Source organism: Vidua macroura, chromosome 13 (assembly GCF_024509145.1).
Source record: "Vidua macroura isolate BioBank_ID:100142 chromosome 13, ASM2450914v1, whole genome shotgun sequence".
In the NCBI taxonomy this organism is placed as follows: Eukaryota; Metazoa; Chordata; class Aves; order Passeriformes; family Viduidae; genus Vidua; species Vidua macroura.
In genome coordinates this window covers 20187383-20211504 of record NC_071583.1, presented here as the reverse complement: position 1 = coordinate 20211504, position 24122 = coordinate 20187383, and the positions used below count along the sequence as shown (strand labels likewise).

At 44.9% G+C, this 24122-nt stretch overlaps 1 protein-coding gene across 5 annotated transcripts in view; it reads right to left on the bottom strand.

The window, feature by feature from the left end:
* Positions 1 to 24122, bottom strand: part of FBLN2 (fibulin 2) — a 92574-nt gene that overhangs the window by 16405 nt on the left and 52047 nt on the right. For all 5 annotated transcript variants that reach the window (XM_053989560.1, XM_053989557.1, XM_053989559.1 and 2 more), the window contains exons 3-8: positions 15066 to 15177; positions 13442 to 13571; positions 8949 to 9135; positions 7929 to 8135; positions 5843 to 5959; positions 5311 to 5412 (exon numbers count right to left, since the gene is read on the bottom strand). In XM_053989560.1, coding sequence (XP_053845535.1) covers positions 5311 to 5412; positions 5843 to 5959; positions 7929 to 8135; positions 8949 to 9135; positions 13442 to 13571; positions 15066 to 15177 — 855 coding nt within the window. The remainder of the gene's footprint in view (positions 1 to 5310; positions 5413 to 5842; positions 5960 to 7928; positions 8136 to 8948; positions 9136 to 13441; positions 13572 to 15065; positions 15178 to 24122) is intronic.

Sequence of the window (24122 nt, the reverse complement as noted above, 5' to 3'; positions counted from 1 at the left end):
CTGTGCACTTTCCCAGTTTCTATTAATTAGTATTATCACAAGTGAAGTAGAGTATTTTCACAAGTGATCTTGTGGGGGTAGCAAAACCCCCCTCACATGCAGGGAGATGAATACAAGGTGCTGTGGTAGATCTCTCTCACCTACTTAGACTTAGTTCTTTAATGACTTTGATTTTTTTTTAAATTTATTTTAGAGAAAACCAGCAATGGATGGCCACTTAACAGCACCTAAAGCACTGCAAGACTTTCTGCTGGCAGTACCACAGATCTGAGAGTATCTGTTCTTGCAAACTACAAAACAGCTCTCACATAAACAAACTGACAGCATCACACTGCAGCTCATGAGCTTGAGTCAGTCCAACATGATGTCAAATGAGAAAGTATGTTTGTCTGACATATGAACCAAAGAGGGTAGGAGAAATTCCATTTGATCAGCAGGTGGAATATTAAGTAACAGGCATTAAAAAAAGGTGGTGATTTCACAGAGGGAAAAAAATCTATTATGATTTCATGTTTTGTCTATATTTTTGATTCAATTTTCAAAACTCTTGAGTGCTTGAAAAAATATGCAGAACTGGCTGGAAGACATTTGAGAAAATTAAAATTATGGAAACTGGCAGATTACAATGCAGAATTCTTGCTTTCAATGGAAGTTTTGTGTCCATGAGACACTGACAAGCTCTACAGGCTGACTGTGAGCTGAGCTGCAAGGCTTAAACCCTGAGCCATGGCCAAGCAAAGCTCTGCTCTGCGTGTCCAGAGCCAGGGCAGGAAACTCTGGCTGTGCCATCAGGCCAGCTGCCAGCCCACCACAGTCCCCTGGTCAGTTTATCATGCAAACATGCTGAGTTTTATTCATTTTTCTAAACGAATTCCTAAATTTACCCTAGAATCCAGAGTGCCCATGACCTGTCTCCCTCCAGTCCTGGAAGCCAACTCCACAAATCAGTAAGATGCTTGACAGAGCACTAGGAATAACAGGAGTTATGTTTTCAGTCTCAAACACAGTTAATTCCAATTCTAGACCAGCTGTGGTATTCATCCAACCCAATTAAGGCTGTGAAGGAGGGTAAGATGATATTTTCTTTAAAAAACAGGGAAAAGAGGAAAAATAACTCAGTACTATACTGAAAACAAGTCACACAGTTAATTTTTGAGGAATTTACTCAGTCTGTGTGTGTGGCAGCAACATTCCTCACTTTATGTCAGAAAACAGAATGAAATGTAATCATGTAATAACTCTTTTTTTTTCCGCAGAACTGTGGCTGAAAACAGCAACACACATGATCCCTGAGCACATCTGCTGCACCCAAGAGCTGGCATTTCTGCCATCAACATTTTACCTACTGCCATTTATTTCAAGATGCACTTTGTCATCAAAAACTCATTTTGAAGCACCTTCCATTAAAAAAGTGAAATGCAGACTTTTCTTGTGCTGCATCTGCAGTTTCTCATTATTTTTTCCTCTTCAAATCACCTCAGCTCTGTTTTATGGGACACATCTGTGCAATGCAGGCACTTTGTTATTTTGCAACCACCCACCCTGTGGGTCCAGGAATAAAGAGACCATGTCCTGCTCCCTGTCAGGAGGGAACTGAGGTAGGAGTAGCAAAGACAGGAGCAGAGCTGTCAGTGTGCAGTGCGTGGTGGGAATGACTTTGCCTGAAAGTCACCAGAAAAGCAACACGCAGCCTGGCTCCTTATCTCTGGAGAACATGGAGCTTCCAGCCCAAAGGCATTTCGGTGTCTGCTCCCAAAGACTCACAGAGGGGCTGTGTGAGAGCTGTTTAAACAGCTGGGGACTCTGTGCATGGCTGGCTTTTGGGAATCCTGGGTGTCTGCTCCTGAATGCACCTGGAGTTATAATGTCCCACCTCTGACCAAAGGAAACTCCACAGATCAAAGATTATCAGCTGCTTTGTGGCTGTGCAAAGATTGTTCCTCCTGTCCCTAAAACATGAAAAGAGGAACACTGCTAAACCAACAAGAATTTGCAAGCTGATTACCAAAGGTTTTCTCCTGGTGTTTGGATAGCTCAAGGTGGAGGACAGAAACTGTTAGGCTGGAAAAGGATACCCCAGGAGAACGAGGCAGAGAGCAAAACACAAACCACAGTGTATTCCTGTGGCTTTCCCCTTGGACTACAAAAGTAGGAAAAAATGTTAAACACGGCAAATGTTCTGGTGGCACCACACACGGAGCAGAGCTGGATGGGAGAAGGGAGCACACAAAAAAAAGGAAGAACATTTCCCAAGTTTTTTAGGTTATTTAAAGGGATACCTGTAAAAACTGCCCTGCATTAGAGGAACACAGAAGTCTGGTGTTCAGGGAGGGAGAAGGGCTTCACAAATGGGAGTTGTGTCTTTGCTTTCATGAGCAGTGCCTGAGGTTTATCTGGTATCAGCCATAATAAAACTGTTCTAATGTCAAGGGACAGAGGGAGAACGTGAGTCAAAGGAAGCACTTGGCACCTGCTCCCGCCAAAGCTGCAGACACACAGGCACTGGCTTGGTTTCAGAACACTCCTGGAAGAGGTGAAAAAGGACAGATCCATCCTTCCTGCACAGTCCAGGGAAAACATCAGGGGGTTCAGTGGCAAGAGTCAGGAGCAGAGCTGGAGGAGGGGTCCATTCCTGGAGCTGCCAGGCTCCCAGGCAGGAGTGTGGGCACCTCCAGCAACCGCTTCAGCTGAGGCTGAGCTGTCACATAAAGGCCTCCTTCCTTCCAGTGCTTCTCTCTAAGCCATTTCATTTAAACCAAATAATTTCATTCGTTTCCCATTCTTACCAGTACCTCTGATTTCAAAATCAATAATAATAACAACTAAAAATAAAAATCCAGTGTCAAATTTAAGGAACACCCAAAGGGTGGTAAATCACAGTTCTTCTCTGGACTCTGACACTCCAGAAGTTTTCCTGTTCATGCCCAAATGCCACACGCTGCTTATTAACCAAATAGGATCTTAGAGCTTTAAAGACAGGAACAAAACTGAAGCTGTGGTGGTCAGAAAAACAGTGTTATAAACAAAGGGAGGAGGACAGGGTGGAAGAGAGCACTGCATTCACACAGGACGTTACAGTCACGGGCACTGATGCTTTCATGGATGACTGGAGGTCTCCAGGTGCTCCATTTTTCCAGGCAACGCTGCTGCTGCCTCCTAACACAACCTTTAGAAAAGTACCCAAAAAAGAAACTATTTCACATAAGCTGAGGTCCTGGCTGCTGGAAGCAAACTAAATCCTCATAAATACACTTGTAAAAATTGATCAGTTTCTTACATGAAGTCAAACAGCAGGGATGATCCAGCAGAATTATGATGCATCCTTGACTTTTACACAAAGAAATTTATGCCAGAATCAACAAAGGACTCATGTGAATTTTAAAATGCCCTCCCTTTGGTTTGGATCTTTTCCAGTGCCGGACTCACACGGATTCTTGAGCTGTATTTCTGAAGTTTTATTGTTTGGTGGTGTCTAGAACTTGGCAGTATTGAACTGTGCAGAGAGATCAGCTGCTCTGATCCCTGGGATCAGTCTGCAGCCACCAGAGCTGCTGTGCTCACCACACCTGTGGGCTTGGGGCTCCTGCTCAGGGTTATCTGCACCCTGAGATGGCTGGGGACAAACCAAACAGCACACAGCTCATGAGGTGAAGGGCTGAGCAAATGGTGCACACGTATTTGTGCCGAGTGGCTCTGAGATGTCGGAGGCAGGGATGACCAGGGGCCTGGAGCACGGATGGTGGGGAGGTGCTGCAGAGCATGGAGAGCTGTGATGCTGAGGGGAGCGGCGTGTGTTTCTCGTCTTACCAACACATTTCCTATGCCTGTTGAGAATAAAGCCCTCTGCACACATCCCACTGTGGCTGACACAGGAGAATGATCCCAGTGTGTTCTCACATAATTGTCCGCTGGAACAAGCCTGAGCACCTGTGAGGCACTCATCCAAATCTACAGCAGCAAGGGGCAGCCAAAAGGGAAAAACAGAACTCCATTAGAACAGCTCCTGAAATGAAACAACATTTCTCTCATGCTGGGAATGCTGAGATGAAGTGTGCTGGAGCTCCCACATCAGCACCAGGCCGCAATACATGCAATGTTACACTGAAAATAGGGCTGGAATAAACCCTCGGAGATCATTCAGTCCTTGCTCACACTCTGTACTTTTGTCATTCCAGAAAGAAATATCATTAAAAACAGGCAGGCATTCACACAGAGACAGTGCACACTCCTTGAAAGAAACCTGTTCCAGTGCACCACCACCCTCACCATCAGATCCTGACTTCAACCGAGATTATAAATGTCCCTTGCCAATGTTTAAACTCACTGCTTCCACTGACAAATATAATTTTTTTAATTTCCTGTAGGAAAAAGATTGCCTTGAAATGCCCCTTTTGATGCTGACAATAATTAATCAAATTAGCTCCCGCCACACTTGAGTAAGCAGTGCTTATTGTGAATATTTCATCTGGTGATATTAAAATCCCATTTTCTTCACAGACTGCCTGGAATTTCATGAAAATGATTTGTTATTCAATAAGATCTAAGATTAATAGTGATGTGGATAATTTCTGAGGAATTCTGAGCACTGGGAGCTCCTGCTTGCATTTCCCTGTTATTGCTCCCTCACTTAGAGATTTATAATTAAGGTATGTCACAGGGCATGGCTTCTGACCCCAAAGCCCTCCGTGGGCAAACATATCCCTTGTCACTACTCAAGAATGTCCATTTAAAATTTCTGTAATGTGAGTGGTGAGGATGCAGCTTTGGAATTCACTGCTCATCGCTGGGCAGGCCAGAGCTCCAGCAGCAAGTGAACACCTGGAGCTGGCCCAGTTCCCATGGCACATCCTGCCTCAGCTGTGAAGCCTCCCTGAGTTCAGGTTTCCAAGGCAAGACGAGCTAAAAGCAAACAGAGCAGATGCCAGGGCAGAGCTGTGCCCTGAAGGTGCCCAGGACAGCAAAGGTGCCCGTGTCCTGCTTGCTGCTTCTGTTCCCAGCCAGAGTTCTGCGTGTCCACAGCTGTGCACACAGAGCCTGGCAAGGAACCTCAGCGGGAAGAGAAACCAGAAGGGCTGAAAAAAAGCCTGCAATGTCAGAGGGAAAAAGCAGCAGCCCAGGCTTGCCTCCACCTCGCCAAGTAACAGCCACGCTGTGCTTCAGGAGGTATCTGTGAGGCAGAACTGGGATTCCTTCTGCCAAATGGTCTCTCTGATGGCACTGCAATTCCCAATTCTGAAAATGAGGAACACACAGGGGTGTGAGGTACATGACCATTGAACCATGTCTCTGTGGGAAGCCCAAAGCACTCACCTTCACAGGAAACCCCATCAGCCATGAGTGTGTACCCAGCCATGCAGGAACACACAGCATCTCCTTCCACGATGTTGCACAGGTGCTTGCAGGGGCCGTTATCTGCACAACACAAAATTGCACAGCACATCAGGACCCCCAGCACAGATCAGCTGCAGTTCCACAGTGCCAGACCAGCCAGGCACAATCCCTGCTCAGGCAAGGGGAATCAGCCTGGAACCAACCTGTCCAGGCAGCCCTAAGCACTGCTTCCAACCCTCCTGCTGCACACAGACACACCTGGCCCCTCCTACCTGCACTGCTCACATCACCCTGCACTGCTGCACTGCCACCCCAGCCTGAGGAGCAGGTGGGGAATAACCCTAAAAGCAGAGCAGCCTCAGATTTCTCCCTCGGGTTTCCCCTGACAATTCCTCAGCCTTGTGCCATGGTAACAGATTAAAGCTGTGCACTGAAACCAGACTGGAGAAGGGATGAGTGGAGTTTTACTCTGTCTCTAAACATTCCTCTGCAGCTGACACCTCCAACGTACCTTTGCACTTGTCCTGCTCTTCCTGCAAGGACACCACGAGGATGGGCTGGGAGGGAGAAGCTACTGGAGGGATGGTGGCTTCGGCTTCCAGCCTGGTCATCTGTCCTCTGTCAGGATCTGCAAGGCAAGGGAGGATCAGGGACAGCACCACCCCTACCAGAAGCCCCACAGCAAGGGATGATCCCATTCATCCCACTCCATCATGGTTTAGAGGAGAAAACAAATATCACGGACACAGATCAGAGTGCCTGACTGACAATAACTTCTGTAAAGTACTGCAATATCTGAATAAACTACAAAGTGCTAATTTCGTTTTTTTAAACATTTGCTGTATTTTAAATACAGTGGCTGTCTTTCATTTGGTATTTGATGGAAAAAAACAAGCCTTTGACCTTATCCTGTCCATCCTATTTCAACACAGACAAACAACAAACACCTTTATAAGCACAGAGTACTTTGAAATTACTTTTGTACATGACAGCTGCTGTCACGTTTTCCACTTGGCTGCCACTAATATTTTCAACAGACACTAATGTTAAAGGTATCACAAAAAAAAAAAAAAAGAGCTCTGTTACATGAATAAGAGCATCAGTATCATCAAAACAGACGCTTAAATCCACAGGGCTAAATTGTCCTTTAAGAGGGATGGTCCTGTCCCCACTGAGTTCAAGGGTCACCTGGAGCAAAGTGTGATTCCCAAAACAGTGACAACCTTAAATGACCAACAGTGACTGCAGTGCAGGTTTGGGGTGTGGGAAGAGTGATTTCCTTAAACAAATGAAGTCAGCACAGACACATAACAGGCTGTGGAACAGAGACAAACAAAAATCACCTGCTTGGGGTACAGCCTGAATGATTTCCCCAAGAATGCCCAGAATGGGCACACAGGGACAAGGAGAACTGAAAGGCCACTGTGCCACATATGGGTCAGCCAAGCAAAGCCACTGAGGTTCCCAATCCCTTCCCTGACCCTCCCTCAGGCTGGCACAGCAAAGGCAGCACCAGCCCTCCCTGCCCTGGCCCCTGCCATGCACCTCTGAGGTCCCACAGGTGTCCCCTGCCCCTGTCACAATCCCATTCCCCAGGTGAGCTCTGCAAACCCCTCTGCACCCTTGGCCACAGCCCTGAGCACCACAGCTCTGCAGATCTGCAGGACCATGACTTCTCAGATGACAAGATGTTTCACCCAGAACCTCAGTGCTGGGAGAAGAACAGCAAAGCAAAGCAAAACCACAAATCCATTCCAGGTGAGCAATCAGGCCAATTTCTGCAGTGCTAAAATAAGAATTTTTCTTTGCCTCTTTTGGATTAGGTTCCTTTCCCAGAATTTTAATATAAGCAGAGCAGACAGCTGCCACAAGAACAGTCAAACGCATTCTTGAGGTAAATGCTGTAACACCACACTGAGAAGGATGACATACAGAATGCTCATTGTTTGGCTTGGGCAGAGGATTAGAAGCCTAAGGAGTTCTGTCATTGGATGGAAACACTGCTTTTGCTTGTTAAATAACAGAAAGCACTTGTAACTAATATGAGGTCTCAACTTTCTGGGTTATCTGACCTGAAATTGTGCCATTGGAGAACTCCACACATCAAAACAATTACAACACAACAGACTTTCTTTTCCAGACTTCCACCACACTAGACAAATTTAGAGTTTGTTATCACTGAAGGATGTTAATGATTTTTAGATAAAAATCAAAGCTCAGGAAGCAATGCTATCTGTCTGAACTGAGTTAAGTTTATCTAAACTTATCTAAAGAAAACCTAACTGTGAAATACAAAATTACTCTGAGAAGAGCAGGTATTTCTTTAAAAATCTTTACAAATCCCCTTCTGAAAAGTGTAAGCACTCTTGAATTGAACATATGAAACACCACCCTTATCCCATACCACCAAACACAAAAATAAGGCATAACTGAGTGTCCTAAATTACCATTTTTCTTTACACTTTACAATTTCTACAGAACATGTCCATGCATCAACACCCATTAAAAAACCTCAGAGAAACTGCAGAGAAACTCAAGAAAAGGTTGTTTGATGAGTGAAGGTATAAAGATACTGCCCTTCGTGTCCCTTTTCTCACCTGGAGAGCAGCTGGTGCCATCCTCCTGCAGGGTGAACTCTGGGAAACACGAGCACTTGTAGGAGCCCACAGTGTTGATGCACAGGTGCTGGCAGAGCTCCCCCCCGTAGAGCAGACACTCATCCAGGTCATCTCCAGGCAGGTTATTGGACAGCTCAGCCTCACTGCTGATGGACAACGCTTCGTGGTGATCTTCCCTCTCTGAAACTACACCAGAACATCTCTGAGAACTGTTCTGGCATTGGGACTCGACAGAACAGGGTGGGTGGCCACAAAAATGCCAAGAGAAGTCAGATCTACCCGAAACAGTTACTGCAAGGATAAGGACAAATGAACCCATCCTGGAGATAACACCATTGTGCTGGAGGGCCACCTCCTTCTTCCCTAGGGCTGCAGGGACAGATATTTTACAGAGCCACTGAGAAACAGTCACAAAGGAGGTCACAAGCTCACCTTTCCCATCACTGCCAACCCCATTCCCACTAACACCAGAGCTAAGGTACTGTGCTGACCCCCAGCTGAAATTGACCCCACACTGAATTTCAAATTTCAGAAGTTATCCAGTTGTTCTGGAAACTGTCCAACATCACAATTTGTTGGCTTCTCCACTATGAGCATTAGCAGCAGCCTGGGATCCACTGAGCAGTGACATGGCTGTCCTTCCTCCTGCCTTTAAACACCAGCCAAAGCTGGAACACCACCTGCTTCCATTCGTGACCAAATCTGACAAGGCTTTCTGTGACATTAAAATTAATCCTTAAGTGAGTTTCTCAGTCAGCTTTTCCTGGACACACAGCACCAAAGCTCCTTGCTCAGTGAGGTCTCAGGTATACTTAGGGATGAGAAACATCCACACATTCCTTGTTTTCCCCAACCTGCTTTAGGAACAAGGCAGTCTGAGCTAGATCTGAAAGGAAAGCAGCTGTGCCCCTGATGCTCTGCTCCCTCCAGCACCTCGCTGAAGGCCTGTGTGAGGCAGAGCCCTTGGTTGCAGGGTGTCAGTGACACAAGGACACTCACCCTTCTCGGGAGTCACCGTTGGCATGGGCTCCGGATGCCGCTTGATCTCGGGATGGACGAAGTGATCCCCCCCTTCACAGCAGGACAGCATCACGTGGCTGCAGGGGTAACCCAGGCTGATGTTGGACTCGCAGGTTTTGCCCTCACTCCTCAGGCGCAGGCCCAAGCTGCAGCAATCACAGCATTGCTGCAAGACAGGGAACGTCAGCAACGAGCATTTGGAATGTCAGCCACAAGCATTTGGAAGCACTGAGCGAACTGCCAGGGCAGTGGTGGAGTGTTGCATCCTGGGTTTGGGTTCAGATTAGGGGTTCTGATCTTTGTTAGTTTGCCGGTTCTCTGCCGCTGTGGAGTCCCCACACCCGGAAGTGTTCAGAAAATGTGTGGGTGTGACACTTGAGGACATGGTTTAGTGGTGAACAGGCCAGTGGTACTGGGTTTACAGTTGCACTTGATGGTCTTAGGGATCTTTTTCCACCTTAAAATTCTATTCTGTGATTTAACACAGCTTCAGGGATGAGCCCACACACACCTGGAACTGATCTGCACTTTCCTAAGCAGTGGAGCATCTGGAAAAAACATTTGGAGTGTGGACAGTTGTAAATATCAAAGCTTTACTTGTGCTTGTTTTTGCCATTCTGCACTAACAGGTCAACTGCAGCCACAACAAATACAAAGTCTGGCTGTGCCAGTGATTTCAGCAGCTCCACGTGCCAGGAAGGAGTGGTGCTGCACATCAACTCCCCCCAGCTCTTGCTCACAGGCCTTGCTTGTGGGCAGTATGAACAGAAATTATAAACAAAATACCACAGATCTGCACCTCTTTGCATTAGAGCTCAAGCCGTGGCCAGTTTGAAGCCATGCGACAGGAACTGCAAATCGCCTGCACAGACATGAGGGTCAGCAGCATCGCAGCCCTGTCAGGTGCCAGTAAAGACTCTCCTCTCTGCACTACAGCCCTGCAAACCTGCTCTGACCTTTAATTACCTGGCTCTGCTGGACAGCTTCCTGCTGGGACTGGCTGGAGGGAGGCCAGGGTGTCTTTGATGAGTTCTTTGCCTCTTTTTTTCCTTCCTCAGAGTATCTAAACAGCAGCTCCACTGACATCTTCATCTCCCACCTCTTGCAGTTTGCTCTGCTGCAGGTGGCAGGCAAAAACTGTGTGCTGCTTTACTCATTCCCAGACAAATCTACTGCACAGTCAGGCCACAAAAGGGCATCAGATAAATGATACCAAACTCAAAAAGTGGATACCTAACCAAGCAGGGAAGCTGAGGAGCTGAGTCTGCTGCAGAGACCACAGGGGTCACACCTGAGCTGGAGATGCCTTTGTGGATTTGAATTTAGGTGTCCTCTCACCCCTAATTTATTTATTTGTTTGTTCATGTATTTTAGCTATAAATAACATGTTTCACTGACAGAAAAGCAGAGTCTCTTTCCCTCTGCAACTCCTTTGATAGTCACCCACTCACTGAGAGTTTGCAGCCACACTGGAACAGCCTCTCTGAACCCAGAGAGGAGACTCCAGCCTGTTCAAACATTCACCCTGTGAAAGGGGGTCAGACACAGGAAATGAACATCAGGATTCGAGCTGGCAGCAGGAGCTCCATGGACAGAGCAGTTCCCAGGAGGGAGATCCCTGAGCTGGGCAGGCCACTAAGAGAGGCAGTGTTGAAATGAGTGTGGAAATGGGGAGGGATTACTTTTCATCATTAGAAATCCTAGCTGGGCATTCCCATCAATCCAGAGCCTGTCTCCTGCAGGGAGATGCATCCACTGCCAGCTCAATGCTCACAAACTCTTCTGCTGAGCCCCTTTTTTCAGGACAGCACTGGGGTTTTGTGAGCACTTCACACTCAGCCTGGCATGTTCAGCCAGCACTGATGGCTGCAGCTCACATTTTATGGCCCTGCTTCCTAATCTGAGAAATCCCCAAACACCATAAACAGCAGACATTACTCACATCTGCAAATATGCACAGCCATAAGGAGCTCCCTTCACATGCGCAAATACATTTGTGAAAAATTTACACTACGGGCCTTGAAAAGGGTGAAATATTTTGCACCCTAAATAGGCTAAATTATCTTTTCAAAAGAATTATTTATATATAAAAAAAAGAAGAAACCCAAAACCCTAGCAGCAACAATGAATTGCGGCCATGCTAGAAAAGGAAAAATTCTTCTTGCCATCCTCCCCAAATCCAGAATCCTCAAATTCAAATTTTATGAAAAAAAAATTCTGGTTTCTGCCTTTTTTTTTTTTTCATTTGTTTGTTTTAGCTCAGTTTTGTCACCTTCAATATGCAAAATAGAAGTTCAAGATAATACATGTTTTTTACTGAAGTACTGTAAAATATGCAATATTTGCCTTGAAGACCCTGGCTTCTTTCAGTCATAGTTTGATTCACAATTTATCCCATGTGCAGGCATGACAGAGAGTATTAAATCAGTCATGCATCTTTGGCCTCACATATTTTCCAGGTGAACAAAACTATCTCATTTTCCAGTGGAAAAACCTGTTCGCTGAAAAATTCTTTCTAAAATGCAAAAATTTGAATGACTTGACCTTCTGTTAGCTGCTTTTTTAATTTCCCAGGAAATCTACAACTGATTTAATAGCAAATATGGCCAGTTTTACCTTGCAATTGAGAAACCCACCTTGAGGACCATTCTTTGGTTCACAGCTTTCTGCATTTGCTTCAAACCTATCTTAGCTGGAGTTTTATATAATTGGATTTACCATGGTGGAGTCTCTGTCCACTAAGAAAAATCCCTAAGCCTGTGCTTTTTGTGTTAAGAGTAAATAACAATTAAAGCACTCTAAGATTAGGCTGATTTAGCCCAGGCTGAACTCCTGGATCTGAAAAACCAGCACTGCCACATTCACCTTGAAGCAAGAGGTGAAAACTTCTAAAATGCCTGAAGACCTACAAGTGTTTGTAACCTAGAGATAAAACCCTGGCTTTTGGCAAGACAGTGTAAATATCTGGCTGGGTTTTGAGGCAATTAATGAATCTTTCCACATTCCAGACAAACTTTTTTGATTTATGCCACAGCATTTACTAGGAGCAGACAGATCAGTGGAAACACCACTATGGACTGTCAGCATCTTCTGCCAGATCCCCTCTGAAAGAGTGTTTAATAATAATAAAATTAGAAAACCTTTCCTGTAAAACAAAGCATTAGAAAGCAGTACAAAGAAGGATTATTTTGTATTACACCAGTACATACTGTAATGCCAAAGTAATATGAAGTCTCAACAGTCTCAATATTTACTGATTTTTTTCAAGCAGTAGCTGCAATGACTCAAGAACTAAACAAGCTAAATAGGTGAGCAAAGCTGTTCAGTAATTTTACTGTCTCAGAGGGTTTATCTTAAAGGAAAAATCCCATTGGAACTGGCATGAGGAACCATTCCACGAGAGTATTTTTTCACTGGTTTCAGCTCAGCCAGGAATGATGGAGTTCTCCTTCCCCACCTCTGCCTGAGGAATGGCATGTGTAATCAGGCTGACTCCTCAGGCTGGCTCTGCCTGGCATGCAAACAACCCCTGCTGAAAACCTAAGAATAACAATTCTGTCACATTTCAGACATATTAATGGAATGCACAAATTCTCCTTTTACTCTAATGACAGACTTCAGACCCAAATTAGCAATGGTTCTGAAGATGACAAATCAGCACAGCTAATTAACCCTTAAACCCTGCAGTGGATGTCCACATTCCCTGCTTTTCCAGCGAACAATTATCTGCGAGAATCTGCGATGTAAAAGAACAGATAGAACTAATCAGGTTCCTGCTGAGCCCACTGAAGCTGCACTTAAGCTGAGCTATAGCTATGTAAATTATGATCAGAGGGAAATGAATTCTGAAAGGCACTGTTCTGGTGAAAACAGGACAAGCGAGCTGCTGAATCCTCAAACTGGTTCAAATTGGTTTGGCTCCGCTGCTTCTCATAAAGTAAATCTCATTTATCTAAGCAGAGGCTGTGGCTCAGGATTTGTGATTTGTGCTGTCCATTAATGGTTTGCCTTTATTTATGAACAAGAGCTTCCATCATCATCTAAATGCTTGTTCCTCTAGTCCAGTATTGCGAAGAACTGGGAAAGGGGGCAACAATTCAACACTGGAGCCAAGCAAAGCACCCAGTAATGGGTTTCACATTATATCTTCAATTAAGTTCTGCCCCATCATTTTCTAAATTCTTCTACACTATAGATATAAAAACCAAAATGGACTTTTCAGCTACTTCCAAAACCAGGAAGCAGAAGCAATACAGCCAGTTAGGTCTCCAAAATGGAGATGGAAATTAATTCAAAACAACATTACTGCAAAGTTTTAAAAGGGGCTGCAAACTGAAATGCAAACGGCACCATTTCACTGCCACATTCCTGCAAGTTCATCTTTTCCATGGCCCACAGGAATGCAGGAACAGATGCCTGCTGAAGGCAGGCAGGAGGACACCTTACACATCCCCAGAAGCACCAGAGCTCACCTTGTAGGACGAGCCCGCGCAGGGGTCGTTGTCCTCAGGGCCACACGTGTCCCCCTCCTTGGCGGCGACCATCCCTGCCAGGCAGCTGTTCTCCCTCACCGTGGACACGCAGCACTGCTTCTGGGCAATCCTGCAAGGGCCAGGCCACCACTGTCACGCAGCCCACAGGCACGGCTCTCTGACACTCCCTGGGAATGTCCCAGTGCCACCTCAACTACTCCACTCCTAACACCTAAACATGTGCAGAAAACTATCCTGGCAGAACAGGAACTCATTTTTTTAATGAGTATCTACCCCCAGGATCCCTGGAAGTGTCCAAGGCCAGGCTGGCAGGGCTTTGAGCAGCCTGGGATAGTGGAAGGTGTTCCTGCACATGGCAGAGGGTGGAATGGGATGAGCTTTCAGGTCCTTCCAGCCCAAACCAGACTGGAATTTTACAATCTTTAGGTAGTGAATTGAGCTGGAGCAGACTCCTGGGAGCTGTAGGATTTGCAGGGTTCCAGCACAGGCAGTGCTCTGGGGCTGGAGAGGAGCAGGGTCACCAGCTCCCGCTCACTGGCACAGCTCCCAGTGGCAGCAGCAAGATTTTGTCCTTGGTTTCCAGGCTCTGAGGCCATATACTTGAATACTTTTTTACATAAAATGTTTTCTTTAGACATAATATTCATAGGCAGGCTTAAATCTTTAAAACAGGGACACGACTGAAATTTTACAAGTAAGACAACTGAACCCCTGATCTCTATACTCCCTTTAATCCCAGTAGGTTCACAGGGACGGAAACATTTAGGATCTGGCTTTTTCATCTACAACCAGCCTCAGATCTGCAGGTGCAACTCATTAATGCACTGGATTTGCACCTACTTAGGCCGAGGTTGGAATTTTTCATCTGCCTTCACTTCACAGACAGTTGGTACATGTCAGTCACGTCACGCCAGATCCCAGCAGGGAGGATTTCAATCTTCCAGTAACTTCAAAAAGGTGCAATGATACTCAATTTGATAAAAGGGATTATGCCAAAGCTCTAAATGATGGGATCAGTCTTCAAGAATGTGAGTCTGGAGTGACTTTGTCCCCATCCCTCCCCAAGGGCCGCTCCAGGCTTGTGGGAGTGGGATGAACTGCAGCTCGTGGGGTGCTGATCCAGCCTGCACCCATCCCTGTCCTCCTGCTGTGCAGAGGGAACCTGGCTCCCGCTCAGACCGGTGCTGCCGACACCAGCAGCAGGATCAGGGCATGGTGCCCCCTCCAGCAGAACCAGGGGCCACTCACAGAGCAATAAACACATCCCTTAATGACACGAATAATTACTGCACTTGGCACTTGCCAAGCTCTGCCCTCCCATTTAGCTGCAACTCCACAGATGGGCACAAAACGGGACACAAAATCTGTGCTCTGCTCATGGGAGAGACAAAAAGAAACCTTAAAAAGCTTTTGTTTAGGTTTTGGGCAAATGGACAGGGAAATCCTGGCTTCTAGTTAGCCATGAGTATTGCCAGTCTACAAATAATTCAGACAATGAATGATACAGTTTCCAGTCTCCTGGACATCCCACGAAGTACACTTGATTTCTCCTCAAGGGCTACTCTTTCTGCTAACCGAAAATGTTCCATTTTACCTTACGTACCTGCAAATATCACCATCCATGCCACTTACAGGGATTTCTGTGCACTCCCCGTTGTCTATAGCCCACTGCTGGCCAGCTCCACAGCAGCTCTCAATCAACTCCTTTGTGGAACCTGTATGAAGCATACACACAGAATTTTTTAGATTCTTTTGTATGGAATGGATTTGGTTTAACTCTGCTTCTTAATTGAGAAGATCTTTAAAATAACGATAGCTCAGGGTGAGGTTTTCCCCTTTCTTTCCACATTTTGTTTGGTTATAAGGAAAAAAAAGAAAGAGACAACTGATACCTGAAACATCTTGACATAACTGATCAACTGGTGATGTCTTTTGGGGGGAACAGCAGAAGGAAATCAAGAGTTTTAAATGCTATGTATTAGATAAATGGTTTGAAGAACATTCCATATTTGACAACTCTGAGCAAAATCCTTGAAAAATCATGCTTGGCCACTTGGTGCAAGTTGAGTTAGTCATTATGCTGCTGTAACAGTGCCCTCACTACACAGGCTGGGTTAGCATAGAGTGCCCCAGCCTTGCATGGCTCAGCTGGCTTAAAAATACAATGAAAAGGAGCCGTAACTCTGACTGTGAAATGCTGGCACTAAGATGTAATAAGAGAGGTGGACATGGAGAATGCTGCTCTAGCTCCCACGTTTTGTTTTGCGGATTTGCACCGAAGATGTAAATGTGCAGGTTGCAGTCAAATAGGATTTTCCTGGATCCTCTACACCTACTGCACAGACTTGGGGAACTTTGTTCTCTTCAAGTCTTTGGGAAGGAACAGCCCAAACCAGACCCACGGGTGCAGGGGGTTAATCATCATTTGTGTCCCCCTACCCTGCCCAGCTCCTGCTCACACACCAGGGCAGTGACACCACAGCAATCTGCACATGGCCCCCAGGATATGCAATGCTTTCTTTTTATACACTACATTAACAATCTTAAAATATCCTTGAGTCCTGAGAGCTGTATTAGGCGTAAGAGTTGCTCTGTGACATTGGAGGGTTGATCTATACAGTTAAACTGGCAGGAAATATACCCAGTACCAGATAATTACAACACATTGCTACAAAACAATAACATAGTTCTAATTCACTCCCTCTGTGGAAACTCCATTAATTTTACCAAGTGCTGAAATACATTTGTTGCTCTTGCTGGAACATGAGAATAGAGCAGAATTTAACTACCTATATTGCAGTAATCTACATGATTTATAATTCAACTAAAAGCGAGTTACTCATTTCTCACTGAAGATTCAATATCAGATTGCTCTGCTGAAGTGCCATACTATTAAACAGTCATATTTGCAAAATATACTACCTTTTGTTGTCATCTTATGAATAATTAAACCCAGAATGAAGTTATCATAAAATCAACAAACTACTGCATTTTATCTTCATCAGGAATTTAAAAGAACCTGGAATAGCTCATAATAGGACTCACAGACATTAGCATGGATTTATGATATTTTAATTCTCCATTAGGAAGAACAAGTATATACAACTAAATACATGCACAGGACTGGGGATCACAGAGCTTCTATGGTGGATAGAGATTTTCAGCTCTGTGTGTAACAGGCTTTGAAATACAAAAACATTCAAACGGAGCTTTGTTTATTTGGGGCTTCCATGATATTAGCAGATTTGGGAGCAGATTTGCATCTGCTCATGGAAAACAAAGTAATTTTGTTTGAGAACTCTGTAATCCTGGGGTTTTTTTTATATAATGTTTGATTCTTTGATAAAATAATTTCATAACCCACCTGCTAATAGATAATTTGCTATTTATAGGTATCTTCACTAAGGAAAAGTAATTTATGTCAGGCTGCACTAGAAAACAGCAGCAGTTTCTTCACTTGTTTGCAATTTAGAAACTCACCTCCTGCAATTATCACTTTGCATCTTCAGTCTGAAGATATGAACTACAGAACATTTTGGCCTAATCTCAAAAATCGGTGTATTGTCTTTTAAAGACACTTAGAAGTTAATTCAAATATTTTGAAAAACATTTTTCCCTCTGAGAATTTTAACTCTTCCTTGCCTGTGCTTTAAAGTTTTCTCAGTGCCTGATTCAACCCTGAGCAGCAGCCAGATGGCCTGAAACTGACCTAGGGACACATCCAGGTTTTCCATGGTTACATGATGTCCACACAGCTTTTACATGCTAAGAATTTCAGCTTTCAGCTACAAAAATCTGCTATGAGTGGGTGTTGAGCTACGAAGTTTAGTTGAAACTCAAACTGAGAAAAACACACAGTTAAAGGCTACTAAATTATTTCCTCCCACTGTCACAGTGAACCATAAGTTTGTTAGAGCAGCAAAGGAGACAAAGTGGATTTTCAGAAACTTTCCTCCCCTTTTTCCCTCCCAGTGTTCACAAATTATGTTTCCAGAGTGATAAATCATCAGCCAGCTCTAGAAGGCCAAGAAGGGATAGAGTATCTCAGTTTCTTGCTAGAGCTTTTTTGATACTGAAGTTTCACTGATTTCAGCTTCACCTGAATTTCCGATCAGACCATTTCACACCTCCAATTTGCTTCCTCCCATTCTCACTTCGAGTCTGCAGCTCTGCAGAGCATTTGCATCGACTGAATAACTCTTGTTATGCAAATGCCCGTTCTTGGAGCCAGCACTCCTGACTGAGCTGTCAGCAGCTTTATCCATCATTCCGTTCCAAGTGGTTCTTTTGTCTCAGTAGAAAGATAGACAAACCTTAAGACATCAGCACTTCCTCACTGAGCCTGACAAAACCCTGGCACAGGGTGCCCAGAGCAGCTGTGGCTGCTCCTGGATCCCTGGAAGTGTCCAAGGCCAGGCTGGACAGGGCTTGGAGCAGCCTGGGACAGTGGAAGGTGTTCCTGCCCAGGGCAGGGGTGGCACTGGATGGGTTTTAAATCCCCTTGCACACAAACTGTTCTGTGAGTCTACAACTCCTCACTCGATGGGAGCAGCAAGGACTGACCCATCACACCAACCAACCCACCCAAGCCTCCCAGGCACGAGTGGACAATTATTTCCCTTTCCACTAAAATTACTCCAGGAATTATGATATTAAGGAGTCTCAGATAGCAACTTCAACTACAGAGAGACCCAAGTAAGGCAGACACAGTGCAGGGGCCTGGACAGAATCACTTGACTTCAGGCAGAGGTGAAGCTCAAAACTGGTATTAACACCAAAATCAATTATCTGTAAGCCAGGGAAAGCCAGAGCACTGCATGAATCACCAGGAAGATCAGGGTGTCAGGCAGGGCACTACCAGCCCCAGGCACCCACATCTCTTCACTGCTGGCTTTAATTCCAGCTGTTAATTGCTGGATCAGCACTCACATGTGAGAGAGGCACTCCCAAAACTGAGCTGAGCTCTTGCTGTTATGATGGAACTTCCTATTCCATTCGTATACCTAAAGAAAGTAGTTTATCTTCCCCAAACCCATAGTATTTACACTTGCACCCAGCACATACACTTAATAAGAACTGTTTGCTTACACTGGAGAAAAATAATTTGTACTTCCTTATCAAATACCTGCCTGAGAACATAAACCAATATATTATGAAAAATAATGACAAAAACCTCACAGAACTGTTACAAATAAACTCGTTTTAATAGGTGGGAGTGGTGATGGGTTGTAGGTAATTGTTAAATAATGTAACCAATTGTTAATGTAATGAATTGTTAAATTGTTAATGTAGTAAGTGGTTGTGAGTTACTGTTAGTTACGAAGTTTAATATGTACCATTAGTTAAGTGTTTGTGCACAGTTGCCAATCAAGGGGGGGGAGGCCAGGTGCGTCGGAGGACGACGTCATCAGTCCAACCTGCTATTGGAGAAACAGATCAACCAATGGTGCCTCGAAGTTCAGGAATGATTGGCCAGAAATGCACCATCTTATAAACCAATCAAGGACCAGAAAATGAGCCAATCAACGAGAGGATCAAGAACGCACCAATCAACAGCCTCCAGAGACTTTAACAACCCCGGGCGCTGGCCACCCCGGGGTCTTTCCGCGGACTTTGTTGCCAAGGAAACACTCTGTGCTTGTGCACAGTTACTGTTGCACGTTGTTACTTTCTGGCTTGCCGCTGAGGTCTTGGGCTTATCCTGGGACCTCGTCCCCAGCTGTCTGTGATTTTAATAAACAGGCCCAAATTTTTTTAACATATTCTGGCTTTGAATTTGCCTGTTCGTAACAGAACAACTTGGGGGAGTTCTTAAAATACTGATAAATAACTGTTTCCAGTGGGTCTTTTTTTCTGCTCCATCTCTTCACCATTTAAAGCTCTAATAAATAAATAAATAAGTGCTGTAGCTTTACCCCTTAACAGGCTGTCATTTCCTATCTTATCAACAGCCTGAGAGGGTTTATTAAACTCCCTCCTTGAATCTCACAATCTAGGTGGGCATTGTTCTCAACTTGGTTTATCAGGGATGGCTGGGAAGACGTTTTAATGAGTAAGGTAAAGAGAAGAAGATTTATCTTGGCAAAGACAGGGGAGGGGAGAATGACAGCACAGCCCCAAAGCCAGCTGCTTTCACTCCAAACTGAGCTATCACTTACGTCATTGGGGCTGGTTAATCTCTCCCAGGACCTCTTCCCAGATAAATGAGCAGGGGGTTTTACTCTGTGCAGGTTCCTGCAGGCTCCTCCAAGTGCCTCAGCGTTCAGGATGTGTCTGACTCTAAATCTCCCTGAAACGAGGGCAGTGCCGGAGTGTTTCCATGACCAAACCACAGTTAGCTCACTGCTTGAGATGGGGCATTAACCCACCTGCTCTCCTCAGATTTTGAGGCTTCTCTTCTTGGAAATGATGGAAAAGCAGATTGCAGGAGAAATACAGGTTGAGCTGAGCATTCAGCACACACCTCATGGATTCAGTTCAGTGCCTAATCCTTTTCCACCACCCTCTTCAATTCCTGCCTGCCATGCCATCACCACAGTAGGGTAAGGGAGGTCCATCACACTTGGAACAACCTGCCTTCATTTTAAACCTCATGCAGCAAAGTGTTTTTCTGTGCTCTCCTCCATTTTCTGAAGGCACCCACGTCTCTTTGGGAATCTATCCCACCACTCATCCAGGAGAAGTTCCTGTTATATTGCCTTCACTCCGTGGGAAGCATCTGCTTTCTATTTCAACCTGAAAACACTGTTTCCTACATTATTCTTTTTTCATAAATTCCTTATGCTGGCTTGCTTGGCAAAACATAGAGAGCTGTGTCTGCCCCAAGGCACAATGAAAAACTGGATAACCCGAGTTGAACGTTCATTTTACTGTGCACCATACAGTGGAGCCATACATCAACATAGCCTCAGCCAGGCTTGTTTGGCAGATTTTGTTCAAAGTGTGAATAAATAGCAACCTTATACTCCCTCTGCCTTTAGTTTTGGATAATCCTTGTAAGTCAAAACTTGTATTACCTGTGACAGAGGCCAGATAATTTAGATGATGTTTGGTTTTTAAGGTTTCCATGACAGCATCCTTTATTAGATCCAGGTTGAAAGAAAGGAGGGGGGAGGAAGGAAACAACAAAATAAATTTTTTAACCCTTTTCACCAGCTACAAACCCAACAAACCCAAGCAATTCCTCTTCCTGCCATTTCAAAATGTGTCTCATTTTGCTGTATCCTTCTGCCGTGGAGTTTGAAGCAGAGCAGTTCATGCACAATCATCCTTCTACCAGTTACAATAAGAACTCAGAGCAGGCAGAATATTTCTTGCCCTTCAGCCCAGTCTTGGCTGTATTTTCCCCCTCAACCCTCCTTCCCCAGATATTGCACAGAGTATATTTATGCTGGCTATTAACTTTCAAAAGAGCTGAGGCTTTGGAAAGCCTCTGGTTCCGATTATCCTTGTAATTCCTGTCTGAAGAATTTTATCTTGGGGAGAGCAAGCTCTTTGCATGATCTGTTTTGTGGCTAGGTAGGCTCCTTTCTTCAAAGCATTTCCACCAGCCCTGTTTAATTTTAAAGTTAAAATTTGGAGGAATAGTGTTTATCAGGGAATGTAGTCAGGGACTGCCTGTCAGAGCACTTGGGAAAATTAGGCAGGATCACTAAATCTGCTGCAACTCAAACACTGAATGAGCCAAGCACTTCCAGGATGTTCTTAACCAACTACAAACTGAGCTGAGGTTGTAATGGTAACTAAATTACAAAACCAATATTCCTTCTTCTTAAAAAATATAAAGGCAAACAAACATAAAGAAGCAAATAGATGTGTGTGTAAGGCCTTCCTTTAGCTTATATGCTCCCCTTACATCTGAGTGTTTATCTACAGTAAAAAAATGCATTAATTTCACCATTACCCAATCACACCCACACACTGCAGTATTAGGGACAGCCATCCATTAAGAGATGTTTCTGCTTTAAATTTTAAAAGTTTAGCAGTGAAAAAGGTCTTTGTTTTGGACTAGGAGTGTAGATCAAGGACAAGCCAAGTTACTGTGCCATTTTAGAGCCCAATTGCCTAAAACCACTACACACACTTTAATCATGCAATCCATATAAATAATATTATTCATTCTCACATCAAACACATGGAAATTGTATTTTTGTTTAAAGCCTGAAGGAGGACTGTGCATTTATATCTGAACCACATCTGATTTGCTGGGGCACAGACTGCACTGTGCACACCCTGGCAGGGCTAACATGGGATAGGGAACTGCTCATGGATGCTTTATGAAGCCGACCCCGAACGACAAACATCCTTCAGGTTGCTGTTGTGAGCCTTTAGGGTTTTGAGTTTTGTAACTCTGGCAACTGAAAATCACCAGCACCTGCCCAGTGCTCAGTCTGCTTCCACCAGTTCAACACATGCAGCACAGGCTAAAAACACAGCCTCAGCTGCCCTCCAGGAGAAGCCACTCAGAAATTGTTCACAGAGAAAACTCTCAAATCAGTTCGGGGAGGGGAGGGGAAAACCAAGATTTTCATTTTCCTCATGACCAATTCACCCAAAGCAGAAAAACTGTAAAATTCATCGGAAGAGTGAACTGAGTGTTCATCTCTGTTCAGAACATGACTGAAAACACGGGGCGGATTCACCTCCCGACTCAACTCAGCTGCTGGTGTCAGCTTGTTTGCTCTGCCACATTGCTCAGCACGGCTTTCAGCCACAGCACGAGCCTTGCACACCTGGAGAACAGAGAGGAAACATGACAGCCGCAGTCAGGGGCCTGAACAGCCCCAGGAGAGCTCCTGACCAAGTATGTGCCCTCCAGCTGTTTGGCTGAGGACTGTGGACAAAAGGATTCTGAATAGCAGGGGAAGGAAACCTCTGAGTTTCATTGAGTTTCTAATTAGTGAGCAGGGATGCTTAAACTGAACAGGAGAGTTCTTGTAAAGCTCCATCTCCTTATTTGGGAACCCTCCAGGATTCCTTGCTAGTCCTTGTCAGGTTTATAATCATAAATTACATTGTTCTTTTATTTTATGATGATGTTCTGAAGAGAACTCGCATTTCCTCAGGCCTTCCTTTATGAAGTTTTGTAATCAGGGTTTGGGCAAGAATTTCAGCAGTATTGATTGTGGCCAAGGACATTTCCTGGATTAATGACAGGTTGGAAGAGCTGATGGCTCCCAGTTCTGCCTTGATCCAGTCAACCCAAGGAGTTTTAAACTCTCCAGGATGCACCCAGTACCAGAGCAGTTATTGTGAAGGAATTTCAGAGGGACACTTAAGTCAACAGCAAGGAAACAAGCCTCCTTTTATCCCTTACAGAAGTAGGAGGAAATACTAATTTGAATGGGCTGATAATGATGTTTAGACTGTTCCAGGGGAATTTAGGAGCCCTAGCAGGAAGCACAGCAGGAAATCTCTCCTTTGCCATGCAGCATGCCTCAGAACCACAGATGTTTGGAAACAAGGAGGTTTAGTTCCCTAAGAAAGAAATGGTTTGGGGTAGAAATTAGGCAAATGGAGTTTTTAACTTCTAAATGAAGCACCCTGTTTGATGCTGTTACTGTGGTTTCACACAGCAGGGATTGGGTGAATCATTTTGCTCATTCCCACTTCAGACTTTGCCTCCAGCTCAGACTGTCCAGGGTGCAGCTCAGTGTAACCCCACAACACACCAAGAGGAACACATTCACATGAACTGTTCAATTCCCTAAGTCCTTCCTCCCTGTCAAAAATCTACACCACTCAGATCTCACACAAAATTCCTACGATTTGTTTCAATTCTATGTTCCTAATTAGCAAGTCACTCACATATGTGTTCATCAGGATAAATGACACTCCTGTAATACCTGCCAGCACTGCTACTGAAGTCACCTTCAAACAAGACAACACTTGAAAACAATTGTAAACTATGGCAGAAGTGGCTGTTTTCACCTAAAGCTGGGGTTTGACCCCATGCCCGTGGAAGCCTACAGGCACCACCTGCTCCTTTACTAAAAATTCAAGCACAAAGCCCCTGAATGCAGACTCACAGAATCCGCAAGATTTCTGTGGAAAAGACCTGAGATCAAGTCCAACCATCAGGCCAGCACCACCACCACTAAACCATGTTCCATGTGCTGCATCCACACCTGTTTTGGAACACTTCCATGGATGGGGACTCCACCCCTGCCCTAGGCAGCCTTTTCCAAAGCTTGACAACCCTCTCCATCAAGAATTTTTTCCCTAATTTTCCAATCCAAACATCCCTGGCACAGCTTGAGGCCACTTCCCCTTGTCCTGTCCCTTGTTCTCTGGGAGCAGAGCCCAACCCTCCTGTCAGGGAACTGTGAAGAAACAGAAGGTTCTTCCTGAGCCTCCTTTTCTTCAGGCTGAGCAAGTCCAGTTCAGCCTGGGGTTGTTTATACACAGAGTAAATATAAACATATTAATACTTAGGCCAGTCCTTAGCCCAGCAGCTCTGATGGAGCTCAGGCACGTGCTGAAGGCCACTGCTGACCCCAGTCCTGCCGAGGCACAGCAAGAACGGGTGGGACAGTGATTCCTGCAGGGAACAGCCAACAAGCAACAGCTGCATGCACAAAGTATGAAACAATCAGAAGGATGTTGTGAACAGATCAGCATTTCAGCCTGAATCTGTCTCTACAGAAACTCTTTGAGCTGC